Below are 16,897 nucleotides of genomic sequence, written 5' to 3' on the forward strand. Positions count from 1 at the left end.
CAATCCTAAGCAGTGATATTTTCAATCACCATTTTATTTCCATAATGAACCTCATTCACTGCAACAAATGCAGTATCCTACATGACACAAAAAGCCCAAGTAAGAATTTAATGGATCGGCATGGAATCTATCTAAATACACTGTTGAGTAAATGCACCTATATTAGAAACCTTAAAGCATATACTTGGTAAGAGATTTATCAACTGTGCCTTAAGACCACTGATTTATTTGTTTCCAGGTGACCAATTTCTTTCAGAGCCCATTCTTCCTATATTTAAAGACAGAAATTGTCTCTAGCAATAACTAAAGGGAGCAGTAAGCTGCAAAGAATTGCTACATTCTGTAAGGGAGGGTGGGAAACCACTAATCCTTGATTCTAGAAGTGAGACACAGTGATTGACATGGTTTTGATGAAAACTTTGAGCATGAATGACAAGCCTAAAGAAAGAGCATGGTATTAGAGAAAAAGCAATCTGTTTCAAGACAGTTATCTGATCTGGCTGTTTTTCTGGCTGTTCTGCTCCAGTGCCAGGGCAAGATTCTTTCTTATCTCCAAGAATGCTGCTCTTTCTTGTCAGCTTTTAGTGTATCCCACGATACAGTGGCCTCACAAGCATATGGCTGCTCTCCTGACTCAACCCAGGCAACAAGCAAATCACCCAAAAACAGTCTGAAAAAAGAGCATTACTTCAGCACACACTTTCTTACAGTCCCAGTATGGTGCTTTCACCATGCTACCTATTACAGTACACCTCCATTCCCTCTAGCCCCCAAACACCCAGTAAAGACCTGCTAACATTGTACAGCAGCTGACAAAAAGGATTACCACCTACTTTCTTAAAAGAAAGAAGTCAAAATCCTCAAGAGCATAGACAGCAGGTTCCTTATGTTGGTCAACAACAACGTACCAAGCATAGCACTGGGTGAACAGCAGGAAAAATAATTCATAGGCATAGCATAGGAAAAACAATACAACCTGTACAACTGGCAAGTTTGAAGTGACACACTGAGCTGCAGCACTACCAATCTCCAAATCCAAAACCCAAGTAGCTGGATTACTCAATGAACCCACATAGAGCCCAAGTGCAGTTGTGCTGTGCGACTGCACTCCTATAGTATCAACCATGTGGTAGCTTCACATCACCTCTACATACTCCAAGGGCATCCTACCATGGAAACAAGGCAAGGTAAGACAGACTTTCCAACGCTTTCTAGACCTGCAAGATGCCTGCCCCTTGGCAAGTCTGCCAGACATCACTCATGCTATCAGCTGTGACAATTTGACCAGAAGACATTAAACTAAGGAAAGTTTGGAATGGAATGAGGAAACCTGATGTCTGGAAGCTGATTTTGTACTAAGCAAGAGGTACTTCACTGAAATTAGGAGTGACAATTGGATCACTTAGTGCTTCTTCCAGCTCAATTTAAGTCATATGCCTACTGACCCTGGAAATTTAGAGAAACCCCATGTAAATGTTGGAATGTTCTGAAGACTGCTGAAAAAAACAAAAAAAGCCTAAATGTAAGTTGTAAATCTAAGTAAAATCACAGCACAGTACCATTTTACTGCAGTAAAATCAGTGACTGTGATGCAATCTTAAACATTTAGCAAACTGAGTAATTACCCACGCTTAAAACATTTCCTTGATTCAGTCTATTGTCCTCTGATCACAAGAGGAGAATGAACTTTCAAGAATGGGATAACAGATTTGAACATATGCCATATGTTTAACCCAGCTATTCATCCAATTTTGTTTAACTCTTGCTATTTATATGCTAAATGGAAGATCAACTTTTGATCTTCCACAGCTTGGTATCTACCATATGGACATACTCTCCATCTCAAGAAAAAAAAAATAATCAAAAAAAATCAAGGCCTGTTACTCAACTAAACTCAAAAGGCTTCAGAGTAGCATTTGCTAGACAAGAGTCTGCATAACAGACAGAAGCTCCATGTTGAATTTCACAGTAGCTAGTTCCAACATCTTGCCTGCTAATGAACAGTAATAATTTATTGCATTTATATGGCAGAAATCGTGTTTACTGTATGGCTTCAACAAATTGCATCAGGGTTTAAAAAAACAATCTTAAGGGTAACAACTCTCTCCAGTCCTTTCCAGTGGAAGATATCAAATACTGCCATTAAAAAGCCAGTCCTTCCTGGTAATAATGCTGTAGTGATCAGGTAGAAGCATTAGTAATGCAATTAGGCTCTGTATTGAAATAATTTTAGGAACAGCTTGAAGGAAGCCAAATGCCACTGCTTGTACTATCAGCGTGCTAACAGCATTAAGTATTTAATATAATAATATATGGTAATAGTACATAATTATCTGGAAAATTCTTTTATGTCTTCAGAAAAACCAGTTTATTAGTTTCTTTATTTTGACAAGTAAGCTTCACCTGCTTATTCCCCCAAAATCTACTAGAGAAAGTAAACAAAAAAAAAGGATTTGCAAAATACAGACAAAGGCTTCCCTAAACAAAACCTGTGTGAATAGTAAGCATTGAACTACAACACCAACCTGTACTAGAGCAAAAAAATGCAGGTTTAGTCTACGTAGGCTTAACTGTGTAAGCTTTGTATTTGACTCATTTGCTAATATAGTTAATATTAATCTATTCAGCAGAGACTCGAAGTACATAACTTTGAAAGCAACAACTATTTAAACATTTTGTTTTCATACTCTTGAACTACTTATTTGTTGGCAATGGATTTTTTATAGTAAGCCAGTATTAGCAGCTTCACTGCTAGCCAAAGGGACAGCAGTCATGAAAGATAGGTTGAAGCATGCACCAAGTTTTTTAAAAAAAAATATTGTGTGAACTTGATGATGTACTCTGTAATTAGAGAATGCAGTAACAATTTTAATTTGTTCCAAGTTATTACATAAGACAAAATTCAAAGGAAATCTTGCAGAAAAAGATATTATAACATGCACTGCAAGGTTAATCCAGACACTTAGGTTTTAACAGAACAAAACTGCAATTTTTGGAGGATGCTTCATGGCGAAGGTCAAAAACCAGGGACAAGCATCACCTGTGGACAAGTCCACTGTAACCCAAAAGCAGACATATGATACTGGCAAGGAAAGACGAGAAACCTCACAGTGCTAAGTACCTATCAACTCCCACTTCATAGATAAATGGCTCCAGCCCACAATTATGTCAATCTGCACCTGCAGTAAGTATTAAATACTTCTCGACACAACCTGCTACTTGTATTTCAAAGCATCTTAAGCCTTCTTTGCTCTTTATTTTATTAAGCTGTCAGAAAAAGTCAGCATATCAAGGAACCTACCTCAGCACCTTTTCTTGTAAACTCAATAGTAGCCAGTGAAGGTCACACTATGCCTAAAATTCTTTCAACACCAGCTGACAACAAGGTTTATTGAGAGTTAAAGGCACTCTGTGTTGCTGTTACTATTCCTGACTCTTCTACCAATCCACTTCGAACCTCTTCCCTCCAATCTCAGTAGTGACTCCCACCACAGAACAAGCAGCAGTCTTTGGCATGCCACATCAGGCACCACATTCAGTACGGCAGTAGGATTTTTCCCATCATTCAGCCAGCAATCAGTTAAAAACCAATTCAGATTCCATTTTTTTAACATATCAGAACATTGTATCACACTCTGCAAAAAATTCATTTTTTATTCAAAATCCCAATGTTTCTCAAAGCCCCATATTTGTTTTAACAAAGTCAGCAAGAAAACATAAACACTCAAAAGGCAAACTAGAGGTTGACGACCACCGAAACTGCTGAGTACAGAAATAGTATTGATTGTATTGAGCTCACTAGGCAAATAAATTAAGTGTGAGAAGGATGACTGTGATACCTCTGACTAGAGAAGTCCCAAGAAAAAAACCAAACCAACCAAACAAAAACCACCACCACAAAACCAAAAAAACAAAACCCAACAGAGCATCAAAAGTGCATCAAGACATCATTGAGTAGATCTTGTAGGGCATAGGGGAAAGCCTTCCATTTGGTCATGCTTTCATATTTTCTCAGTGACCAATTCTACACAGACAAACAAAATCAATAAGCTCATCCTAAACTGTAACTCTCATAATAAACCTTTAGAACAGTTATTTATATGACTGCTAATTTCTATTAACCCCTGCAAAATATAAATCTACAGTAATATTTCAACATTTCAATTACTAGTTACATTTGAATTGTTGGTAGTCCAGTCTTGAACTATTCTTACAAATGACATCCACCTTTCCAAACCTTTAAACCTTATTTTCTTATCTCACAAAAGCTGTAAGATTCTTCATTTGTCCCTGTGCCCAAATGTCTGTGTTGAGATCATGACTTCCTACATAACGCTAAATATACTACAGGAATACAACAAAAGGTCTTGAAATAGGTTTTTTTAAATTGATGAACTGTGAGGAAGTCTGAACTCCTGTTAGTTTGCCATGACCCACGAGCAAAAGGAGCAAGAACTTTGAATAGATGCTTTAGTGACCTAGGTAGCCCACAGCATTGAACTCATACTCTCCCCTGCCTCTCCACTGCATCCTCTACATCATCTCCTCCAAATACCAGAAAGCTGTTTGGTAGACAAAAGGAGCATTCAGTCACTTAGAACAAGTAACACGGTACATTCAAAGAGAACATATTGATGCTTCCTGTATTTCCTAATACTTCATTGCGGGTCTTTTGGCTGAGGATGTTTTTTCAAAAAAAACTTCAAAACCCAATCTATTTCTGAAACTTGTAAGATTAACAAAATATAAAATAAAAACATTCCTTAAAGAAACCAGGGGTGTGGGAGAGGGATATTAAGCCACTTTGCTTAACAATGCTGAATAAAACAGCCTGTAGACATCTTCCTGCTGTGACCATCTATTATTAACAAGCCCACTGCTACAGCGCTGAATGGTTTGGAGCCCCACAGCCCAAAGAGAGGCATGAGCGACCAAGAGTGTCATTTTCTAGAAGTACTTACCTTCTAATAGACAAAATGTTACAAAGTGGGTAAAACAAGGCTCGGGGAAAAAACCAACCAAACAACAAACAAAAGAGGAGAGGAAAGGCCAGGAAAGTTAACATGAAATAGGCAGAGGGATGTGTGTATTACTCTTGTTCCAGGTGATACACTGTAATTTGTAAATAATTTCTAAAAACCAGGTTTTTGGAACCTCCTGCTCACAAGAATATTTAAGACATAGGATAACCATGTTTTTCTCCAAAACCACAACTTCTCAGTACAGAATCACAGGTATGATAGGGCCCAAGAATAATCATGCACCAGAACCATGCTTCCCATTACCCAATTTCAAGGATTTTTCAATTTTGATGAGTCAAAACCCCACACACCAAGGATTACGAAAATAACATTACTAAGTGATTCAGATATAGAAAAATAAACTCTACAGTCTGTAAAAGTTACTTCCTTTTTCTTTGCAGATCACAATTTAAGTATTCCAAGCAAAAGCACAAATGTATAAATGTAGAAAATGTGAAAAGTTTACAAACTTTGTCAGCTATATTTTCTCACAAAGTGAGATTTTCTCACATCTTGAAGTCAGTTATGATATGACAACATTCCCTTCATCATCAGATATCCCTTTAAATAGGTTTAAGTTGTTTGCTTTCTTGCTAATTAATACATGGCCTTTGCTCTGTCTTCCCCCAACCATTCCTCCTTTCTCACCAAGGAGAAAGAAGTATGCCACACAACAGAAATTAGAAAACTATTGTGATGCTACATCCCTACTATTTTAATTCCAGCAAATACTAGCTGAAATACTTGGCTTTTTTTTTTGTCAGACATCATAAATTTAAACTTTGCTGGTTTCTATGAATAATTAAATTTTCAAAAAGTATAGGTAATTAAGACTACCAAAAATTAAAATTGAGTAAGAAGTCAGCAATTATAGACGGCATGTATTTTACCAGATCTGCAAGGGACTCTAATTAAACACATATTAATTGCCCTAATCTTCTTAGGCAAGTAATAAATTGGAAGAGCTGATTAATGCACTGGATTTAGTTCAGCTTGTTAAATCTGACACCCTGGCAAAGGAAGACTATCTTGAAAGGCTCTTTTAGCCAAGTAATTGGAATTTTACTCTCAGTAATTTGCCATTCCATAATAAGAGCTTTTTAGTATATTGACTCTTCATCAGGCTTTTTTTTCCAAATACAAGTTAGTTATATTTAAACAGTACCATTATGCTGTTCATAAAGATTATGAAAAATTATGAACTTTGACCTTTACTGTCCATCAAAGTCACTTTCGCTCTGAACACAAATTACTCTATTTCCTTGTAGGCTATAAATCCTAATTAATTTTAATTCTAGAAGCTGCTAATAACATTTTATAAAGTCCATACGGACACATTAAGTCCTCCATACAATTCATAAAGCCAGCAACTAAACCTGTTTTCAATATCAAGTAACTGCTGATGACTGCTGGAATACAATGAGACACCATTCTCTCCTCTCCTTTTTACTTATTTACGCAAACACTTCTACACATACACTTGCAGGTACTCAGTCGCTTGGCAAAGGAGCGGAACATTTTGGTCATAGCAATAAAGCAGTATCAGCTATTAAAAAAAAAGTTTGAAAACCTGCAGGTAGGGATTTTAAAGGTCTGATTTCTCTCCAACAGAGCTACTATTCCTACCTTATAACATGGAAAGATGCCTCAAGCTACACTTAAAAATAAGCAGATGTGGATGAACAAAAAAGAAAACTCCCCTGCTAAGGAAAAAACCATCAAATATAAAATATGGCAACAGAAGTTTTGATATTTGAAAAATGTTTTGAAGTATTCCATGAAACTTGAACAGCTTCTCATATGTCCTAGAAAATGTGGAAGTGTATAAAGCCTTTCATATGAAGTATCTCAGAAAGTCATACATGCTCCAAATCAAGTTCAGTTGGAAAAAAAAATCCTGAATATATAAATACCTCACTGCCTTCAGATTTTTATTCTGTACACCTCAGAGCTGACATTTCATACTTCTACTCTAGAGCCTATAAGCTCCAATCTCTGCATCTAAAACTTGGTACTCTTCTGTTAGCAAAAACTAATTTTTGTACATCTTGAAAAGCACTGTCACGGTAAACCTAAAACCTGTCCTTTGTTCCTTAGGTGAACTGTAGCATCAACTAAGGAGTCAGCTGAATATTCACTTTAAGCAGCAAAATTATTTTCTCAAATGAGCTATAATGCTTATTGTAAGCAAATAGCAAAAAAGCTAATCAGATAATACTAGGGCACTGGTAAGTCTTTAAATGAGATGTGAAGTTACCTCAAAGAACTACAGTTAAACTTGGATGTCTATCCAATATTTTATAGACATTTTCCATGGTGCAGTACAGAGTATAATTTACTGCTTACCATTGGATAAACAGATGGCCCTCAATTCCAACTCTTATCCTCGGTAGTCTTATGAAGGACATAGTAATTTACCTTCACAATAATGAGTTTAAACTATATTATATTATATTAAACTAAATTATATTAAACTATATAAGAAGTGCTATATTCTTCTTCCATTGGTTGTGTATTACTTGCAACAAAAGGGTTTTTGTCTGTGCCTGAGGCTCCTGGATTTAGTACTATTACAAGAAATTCTAAGTAGCAAACCAGTTCCAGCTATCTTCCAGGTGATGCCATCGAACATTTAAAGATCTGTTAGAATGGTTAGCTGTGGTAGGTTACAGTACGAAATTCCACATGTGAACTTGAGGTCTCTAATACAGAGACCTTTAAGGCTTATAAGAAGACACTCACACAATGAGGAAAGCCTTCAAATTCCAAGATTTACATAACCGAAAGCAAAAGAGAACTGGAATTCTAAACAAACTTGTGACTTCCTAAGCACAGTGTCAGTTCAGCACTGCTGAACATCAACTTCAGTCTGAAATATAACAAATATTCAGTTTGTGATTTTCCTCTGTGCACCAGCTCCATTTCATTGCTTGAAAAGACATAACACAGCTGTATCAGGGGCAGAATACAGTTTGTCATGATTCAGTAGCGAACAGAGAAAGCCACTGGACATTATTAAGTGAAAAGTCAATTAAAATGAACAGTGAAAGTTACAAAATCCTTGACGAAAGGGAAAGATTCAGGACCACAGGATGTCTTTAACCTGTCAAGAGCCAGTGACTGCAACTTTCGGTCCAGAAGATGCTGTGTTCTGTCTAGCTTGAAAAAACTGTGCAATAACTGGAAAATCAAAATACTGACAAAAGTTCACATCTTTTTGTATGATTTGTTGACATTTTTATAATACATCAAAAATATGACCTAAACTCCAAATTAAATTGTGGAAAAAATAAAAAGATTTTTAGATTAGATGGAGCAACGAGCTAGATACACAGATTCAGGAAAGTAAACTGGAACGCACAGTATGAAGTCATTAAGACCAAAGCATTTATTGCTGCATTTATTCAAGTTTATCTTCAGTTCAAAGGATGACAATATCTTCTGGTAGACTGAAATCACATTAAAAGCTAGAATCTGCATTTTGTAAAGCAAATCTGAAGAAGGTAAAGACCTTGCTTTCTTTCCTACAGACTTTCTAACAAAAAAACACAACCCAAAACCATTGGTTTTCTGTGACAAAAATAATTCTACATCTTATCTTCTCAGCGCTTTTCTACCATCTTTCTCCAGATTTCTGCAGGCAATACAAAACTTAGCTTCAGCATTTCCTGTCAACATTAAAGCCTAAAATCTTGACAAGCACATGACAAAGTCTTGTGTTTGAAGATGCTATGTATTTAAATTTTCATGGTATCACACTTTCCAAATGTTACAAGCATGCAAATCAAATGTATGTTCTCACTCTTGCCAAAGAGCTTTCTAGAAAAAAAGAACATCTTCAAGATTTCCAGTTTTTACTGACTTATCTCTCCTCTTCTGTACATTTCTGAACTTCACATTCTTTTGGTCCTTGAAATTGAAATGTAGAAAAAATGCTGTCGAAGAGACTTCCATAAAATTCATTAAACAAAAGTTTTAATTAAGACCGTTTCCAGAGTAATATTTGTAAGCAGCAGAGACTGATAATGAACTACCATTCCCCTTTCAACAACTTCATAAGGATGTCTCTGTGCTCTAAAATAAGATACATAATCTATACAAAAATTAAGATCTTCTGAGATACATGCTTCTGTTACTGTTATTACAGAAGTAGCAAGACTTCTATAAATTTTACCTTCATTATGCTTGTCCTTAAAAAAGGTGAATACTGAAGACTTATTTCCATTTTTCCCACATATATCCTATTAAAAACACCTATCATTTTAGAAAGTTAGAATTATTCCATTATTAAAAAAATTTAACTATTCACTTCTGAATTCCAGTCATTTAGTTCATTGTCCTATTTAAGACGTGCTTTAAGTCCTTATGTTTTGGGTAACTGGTGAATAATAATAATGTATTTAGGCATAATGCTGAATTTCATCCTAATACATAATCTTGTTAGTTTCGGCAGAACTAATGAAGTGCCTAAAAGTAAAGATTTTAAATCTTTTTCTTAGATCACGTAAGACTTGTGAATAGACCAGAATTTCTCCTCCAGTTCTTCAAGTTCACACCTTTACATTAGCAGCATCAGAGAGAGAGACAAGATACACCACCAAAAACTGGTGATGAAGGAACGAGCAAAGTCTAGTCTTGGTTTTTTTTCCTAAAAGAAACTTGTAACTTATACCACAAGCAATACATTAGAGATTCAACTAACATATTAAAGATTCAAAAGCTTTCCATTTGAATATTTAATATGCAATTTTACTTGTGTTTCATGCTTTTCTAAATAATTGTTTTAAATATTAATCTGATACACATCTCAGTGCAGCAGTATGACGTCTCTCCTCCCTCATGGAATAGTTCCTCACATCTGAAAAGTCCCATCAACTACAGCACTATCAAACTGTGTATAAAATAATCACTTTTCGATAACCTGATGGAAAACTAATTTTTGCCATGACAGACTGAGCTTTGAAGGAGGCTGGGGCTGTTTTTTTGCTAATAATGATTCATCTTAGTTCATCATATTATTTTCTATTGATAAATGCACATGTGTGTCTTCTCCAGGGTGCATACAACCACACATCTTCCAGTATTCAAAACTCAGTGCTTAGCAATCTTAACAAAATTCGAGTCGCATATTTTAAGACATAACCCAGGTGACATATACTACAAAGAAATTAGACATCACTACAAACCTCACTGACTTCCACTCCACCTGCAAGACATTTCCTCAACACAGAGCTGCAGATACATACCTTCAAAACCACATTGACATAAATATGTTACATATACCATTTCCCTTCCCAAAGAAGAAATGTGGCAGATGCCAACCAATTTCATTAAATGCACTAGTGCAAGCCACCCTTATACAATGAGAAGCATTATAAGAGAACCTAAAGGGAAGAGACAAAATTAGTTATCTGTAACAAGGGCAAGACATCTGTTGTTTGGCAAATGACTTTCAAATTAATATTTCTTGTAGACTATGGTCTAGTTACTTTGCCATACTCTACAATGAAAACCATTAATTGCTTGCAGCCACGTAACCTCAACAAGGAAGAATGCAATATTAAAAATGTGCTGTACAAATTCATAGTCCAAGTTTTACTTTACATCAGAATGTTATGTTTACACTGTCTTTGGATGCAACAACCCATCATAAACTTACTTTTGTATTACATTCTGTAAGCTGAGCATCATACCCAATTCACTCTTCATCTTTTCTCTGTTGGCACGACACTCTGCCAAATAGCGGAGAGCCTAAAAGAAACAGGACCACAGCAAATCAGCAGCATGTTCAGTACACTGTTGTTCATTTTTATTAGTGCACATCTGCAAAACATCCACAGCGTGAGTTCTAGTAATGAGATAAAGAGTATTATCACCTACTAAATGATTGTTTCATTCTTATAAATACACAGCAAGCACAGAATATCTAATCTATGAGGAAAGGTTGAGAGACTGGGTCTGTTTATACTGGCTAAGAGAGTCTAAGGGACAATCTAACAGCTGCCTACAACTACTTAAAAAGCCTTTACGAAGATGACTAAGTCAAACTTCTGTCTACAGCAGCAGACAACACACAAGGGGGAGCAGCCATAAATTGCACCTTGCAAAGTTCAGATCAGGTATTACAAGAAGTTCTTTCACTATAAAGGTAGTGGGACTGCAGAATCAACAAGAAAAAGCTACAACCGACCTGACTGAGTGTTGGTGACAGTCCCACCTCAAGCAGGAAGCTGAAGTGAATGACTTCCAGAAGTCCCTTCCAAAAAACATTTATGTGATCTGAGATCTAAAGTAATTTTTTATACAGTATGCTTCTAGTTTAATTTCCATCAATCCTATGGGCTCCCCCAGTACTAGAAAACTCACCACCACCAAGTTTCGTCTGTCCACAGAAAGAAATCTACCATATTTATAAGCTTCTGAAGACTAATTGCAATATTCATCACTCCATCCAGGAAAAAGAATACAAGCAGCAGTCAGCTGCTTGTGTAATTGTTACCTAAACTGGGAATTTACATTTAGTGGTTGTTCAACATACTGGTTTTTTTTTTACTTTTAAGGTAGACTCTTTGCACAGCTCCACACTACTGACCCCAGTCAGCAACTGTATATTTGCATGATCCTATTAACATAATACTCTTCCAGTTAAAAAGTCAATCCTTCTTTTCATGAGACATCTCTCTACTGTTAGTGCTGACAATGTTTTCTTAGAAGTAACCTCCAAATGTGTGCTGTGCATTGTGCTTTAATCAGTGTTGTACGGATGTAGGCACAAGAACTGCACTTGCAAAAACCTGCAGTGTGCAAATACATGGGTTTAGGGATTTCCTGATGTGGATCAGTATCAATAACTGCAGTTTATAAATGTTGTATATCCATTTATTTTCTTCATTTCCAACTATAGGGAAATACCTGAATGATAGTTCTGAACTACTAACTTTCATGTTAAAACATATATCTTCACTGGTGGAAAAAGTTTCCCATTTTTATTAGTCTCTGTTCAGGCAATTTAGTAAGGATGCAATGTTGTTGGAGAAAGAAAAACCCACTCTCCTAATACCTAATTATTTCAGTCAAAATGTAGGCAGTCTCTTTTCCATCTGTAACATATTCTTCATACACAAGTGTAACATCCACTAAAATAAGACCAAAGACAAAGTTATCACAAGAACTTAAGTGATCTCACTTTTCAGCACTAGGAAGTCCTATTCTCTCTGCCCCCTAAGGGAGATGCAAAGGTCTGCACATTCAAAGTAGTGAGATCACTTATGCTTATTAAATCACATTCATCTGAAGGCACAGGGAAGATTACAGATCTTTTACTATTTTGGATTTTATTTTTATTATGGATTACTATTACAGTCTTTGTCTCAGGATTTGATCAGTGAAACACTTATCGACGTTAGCTTTAAGATCATAAATAATTTCATCATAATCAACAGGACAATCTCAACATTTGAATATAAAAAAGATTGTCAATCTTAATAAAGACACCTTTGTTGTTTTATAAGCAAAATGTCAAAGTAGTTTCTCAACTTCAGAGTCCTATTTTTGAAAATTTTAGTCCAAATTCAAGAGAAAAAAATAAAAGTAGCATTGTCTGGGTTATTTCTGATTTTTTTTTAATTTAAAACTTTTACTATTTGAAGTATACCATTAAGAGTTCCTGGAATCAAAACTATAGAAAAGTATACCACATCTTGATCAGATAGAAGAAAGCACTGAGCTGAAACTGCCCGTGGAGAAAAATACACCCTCTCTGGAAGATTCTACAACATATCAAAAAAGTTAAGTAGGGTTCTATTATGATTCATACCAATAATTTATAATTTCAGCTATGGGAATTGCAGAATAATACAGTAAGAAATTTAAAGTCAGTGCACTACATCATTTTATTAGGTACAAACTTAATGGAAAATCATTACATTTAATGATTCTCATTCAAATGGAAGCACCTTTTTGACCAATAGGATGGCTAGAAAAACAAAGCCAAAATAAAACAAAAAAACCCCCTTTCAGAATGGAAATTTTTTTTTTAAAGACTAAAAAATTATCAGCAAAGCTACAGAACCTAAGAGGTTCAAGAACTCATGAACGCAAGGAGTCTAAGTAGCAGGCAGAACCGTGTTTTCACAGTAAACTGATCCGTTTCTGACTGCAGCCGCAGTCCTGAGATATCGTATGGTCTCCTCTAAACCACGATTCTTAACCCACTAACTGTAGGTTGTCACTACATGGACCAACACAGCTGTCTCCCACTCCCACCCAATGAGATGTCGTTACAACACAACTTGAATAGTATCTGGGGCTGTGGAAGCACACTGCAAACTGGAACAGCCCTCATCAATCTGACAAAATCAGTCCTTTTTATGCAGAGTTAATTTTTGTAACATGATCACAGAGTGATTACCAAATCTTGTGCAGGCAGTGAGAATATGCAGCCTGAAGGAGAAAAGGAAGGAAAAAGAGAGCGAGACATCTAAACAAGATCCTCTTTTAACACCACAGCCTAAAGAAACTGCTCTGAAAAGACAACCAACATATTCCCAAGAACTGTAACTCAAAATTCTTCCAGTGAAGAACATAAGAGTCTTGCAAATGCTATGGTAACGCTAGCCTAAAAACCAATTAGCAGGACACATGTCTCCTGGATGTGACCTCATTCCCTGAACCCAGAAGAGTATCAGAGACTAGAGTCATTCCAAGAAGTCCACTAATATCCATGATGAATGTAAACCAAATGAAAAATACAGAATTACAGTACAGATATGTCTTAGTAACGTATAGTCGTATGTAAAAGCCAGAGCTCTTTATTCTTTAATTTCATATCATTTAAAATTCAATGACATAAAAATGGGAAAAAAGGCACCACATAAATTTTAGTAACTTAAAATCTTACTACAAGAATTGAATTAAGACTTTTAACAAAATCTTGACTTTCGTTTGACCTGTTTCTAAGCAAGAAATACACTTTTCTGAGTTAATATTTAGATTCAGGATGAGAAATCAGGACTTCAGCAGTTATGATTTAGAACAAGAAATGGACAAAAACTGGAACAAGTTATATCAGCTATTAATAGATTTTGGGTTGGTTATTGGGTTGGGGCATTTGTTTTTTTGTTTTTAATACCATCTTGAGCTGTGATCTGACTACACTTAATTAGAGGGTGGGATTGGAGTACATCACTTCTGGAAGTTGTTTCTAACCTGAATTATCCTATGTTTTTGTTTGGTTTGGATTGGTTTTTTTTAATATGAATGTTGAATCACTGTGTATGTTTACCAAGCTCCATGACTTCATCTTAAGAAAGAGATTTAAGGGCGCTTACCTCCCTCCTCACAAAAACTGAAATAGCTGTATTAGGGGAAAGAAATGCAAAGTAAATTAATCTCTTCCAAAAGAACATTAATTCTCCTGGAATAATGTATCACTGCTAAACAATTTTTGAAATATGTTTTAAAAAAACATGCATAATAAATATCAACATAAGACAAAAACAGGTTTTATTTTTTACACTTTTACTTGTTTAATATCAAGAAAGTTACAAAATATCCTACTGACATACAAATTTATCTCCAGAATACTTACTAGTAAAGCTGAATGAACAACCTGAGGGTTGGGATGGTCCAAAAACAGGATAAGACCTGGCAGGCATCCTTGATCCTGAACAATTGCCCGTCTGTTCAATGGGTCAGCTGCTAGATCTCGGAGTTGGTTAACTACAGATAGCGCATCAGGCTCCTCACTCATAGCAGAATTCATTTTTTCTGCACCATACATACAAAATACCTGTTGAAGAAAAAAGTCTGTATGACTTATATCACAATATTTATCATCAACTATAACACAGATAAGACAAAAGAACAAAGGCACTGATTTGTTAAAAGCAAATATTAAAAAACAAGGACCATTCATGGAATGCAGACGAAATTGCTAAGGATGTGGATCTCAAAGTTTGTAAACTGGAAATCTAATCTTCCTATGCAGAGAACAGGTAGGTTTGGTTAATAACACACTGTTTTGTTTCTTGTATATAATTTCAGAGCAGGGGTATGTTTGTGTTGCTTTTTTTACACTACTGACAAAAGTTTCTGAGAAATCCACAGCTTCTCACAAGGCACCCTACAAGTCTATGAACACTCTGTATAACCATGTGTAAAATCAACATATGTATTTTCAGAGTGCCTTTAGCAATAATCAAATTTTAAACAAAAATTAATCAGAAAAGCCAGCAAAAGATTAACTGTGCATCAGAAACAGTGAACATTAAGTTTTAATTTGGATCTATATACCAAATAAGTAGTGTAACGCCATACTCAAAGGCAAAAAGGGTTTTAAAGCGTGGGCTTTGTCACGCCTTGCTCCAGCCGAAGTCCAAGCCACCATATCAATTTCAAAGGAGACACGTGTTAGCTTGAGAGTATCAGATTCCAGAGCTGTTTAATAGGGAACAAGTACTTAACAGGTAACAAAAGTTAAGTTTACGTTGAGAAAAATCTTGGTGCAAAAAATCAGTTTCCTTCAAGAAGACTGATTATGTGACACTACTCACCGCTAACAGTGGTCCTGGTGTTGCCAGTACCAACTCACGCAAGTAATTTTTAGGCACAAAAGCATGAGTAAATACAACTTGTTAACCTGTGTTCTTTCATTTTTCCTCAGCATAAAAATAAAATAAATCAAGTTTGTAAGTGGTCACATTCTTTTAACATCATTTCCTAATCAAATAATATTGTACAAACCTTACATTGTTTTCTTACTGGAGGTAGGCCTTCCAGCAACACAAATTAACCATACTCATCAAAAACAGTGAACCACAAATATGCATTTTGGTTACAATAATTTCTGACATTTTCAGATAGAAAAAATACTGTTAATCCCTAAGTCACTGACTCTTCCTTCAGGAAAAAAAGAGTGCTAATGTTGAAAGGACATGCCAATGATTAGACTCCAGACTACTTTTCTTGACTATTACAAGTCCAAAAGAGATCAACTCAGAGATACAACAGCTCAACCAACAAACAATTTATATTTCTGAAGCAGTCAACTCTAAAGTAGGAAAAAAATCCCGACAAAACAACAAACTCTGTTAAGTATTATTAATTATTTTTCATAGTTGGCAAAGGAACTTATCCAAATCTTAAAAATCGAGTCAGTTATGGAGCCGATGCTAAACAAAGTCTCTGATTTCCAGTTCTGTGTCCTGAGCACCAGATCATTCCTACATCTCTCTCCATCCTGATCATCTTTTGCCTTTTTCCTTCTATCTCCTGAAAAAGCATGAAGCCAAATTTTACTCCCCGGCTATCCCATCAGCCACACTCATGTCCTTCCCAGACCTTTCTCAGCCACAACTGAGAAGACAACTTAAGTTCTTGCCTCCACCACCTACAACAACCAATGTTATGAAAACTCAGACCCCCAGCATTTTCTAATGAAAAAAAAACCAATTAAACCTGTTTAAAAGTTTTAAGTTATCTAGAATTTGGAGGCCTAACAGAGAAGTTTGCCAGGTAGCGGCGCTTCTCTCCTCCTTGCAGCTTTGCGATGAAAGCTTAACAAAAGCACGGCAGATCTCTCTGCCGGTCTCCCTTTTCGCTCTGTGTCCTCACCGGGGAGGCCCAGGAGAGGAACAACCGCAGCTTCACACTCCCCCTGTCACGCTGAGCGATCCTTGAGCGGCGAAGCTGACAGTGCGGCTACGACAAGGCCCCAGGGCTCGGCTCCCGGGCCCCTCGTCCGGCGGAAGCACAACTCTCCAGCGACCAGCTGCGTGAGCTCCGGGACACGGTCAGGGAGAGCAGGAGGGACCTCAGCCTGCCCTTGCCGCCCCCCTCTCACGGCCACCGCACCCTTATCCAGCGTTCCCCGTTCC

General features: G+C 36.4%; 1 protein-coding gene across 1 annotated transcript in view; it reads right to left on the bottom strand.

Annotated features, from left to right (window-relative positions):
• ARMC1 (armadillo repeat containing 1) overlaps positions 1 to 14,818 on the bottom strand; it is a 28,250-nt gene extending 13,432 nt beyond the window's left edge. Inside the window, exons 1-2 of the mRNA XM_010184316.1 lie at positions 14,611 to 14,818; positions 10,681 to 10,772 (exon numbers count right to left, since the gene is read on the bottom strand). Of these exons, the coding sequence (XP_010182618.1) occupies positions 10,681 to 10,772; positions 14,611 to 14,802 (284 nt within the window). The 5' untranslated portion in view covers positions 14,803 to 14,818. The remainder of the gene's footprint in view (positions 1 to 10,680; positions 10,773 to 14,610) is intronic.
• Between the last annotated feature and the right edge of the window lie 2,079 nt (positions 14,819 to 16,897).

The sequence above is a fragment of the Mesitornis unicolor genome, unplaced genomic scaffold, assembly GCF_000695765.1.
Source record: "Mesitornis unicolor isolate BGI_N332 unplaced genomic scaffold, ASM69576v1 scaffold23625, whole genome shotgun sequence".
Classification (NCBI taxonomy): domain Eukaryota; kingdom Metazoa; phylum Chordata; class Aves; order Mesitornithiformes; family Mesitornithidae; genus Mesitornis; species Mesitornis unicolor.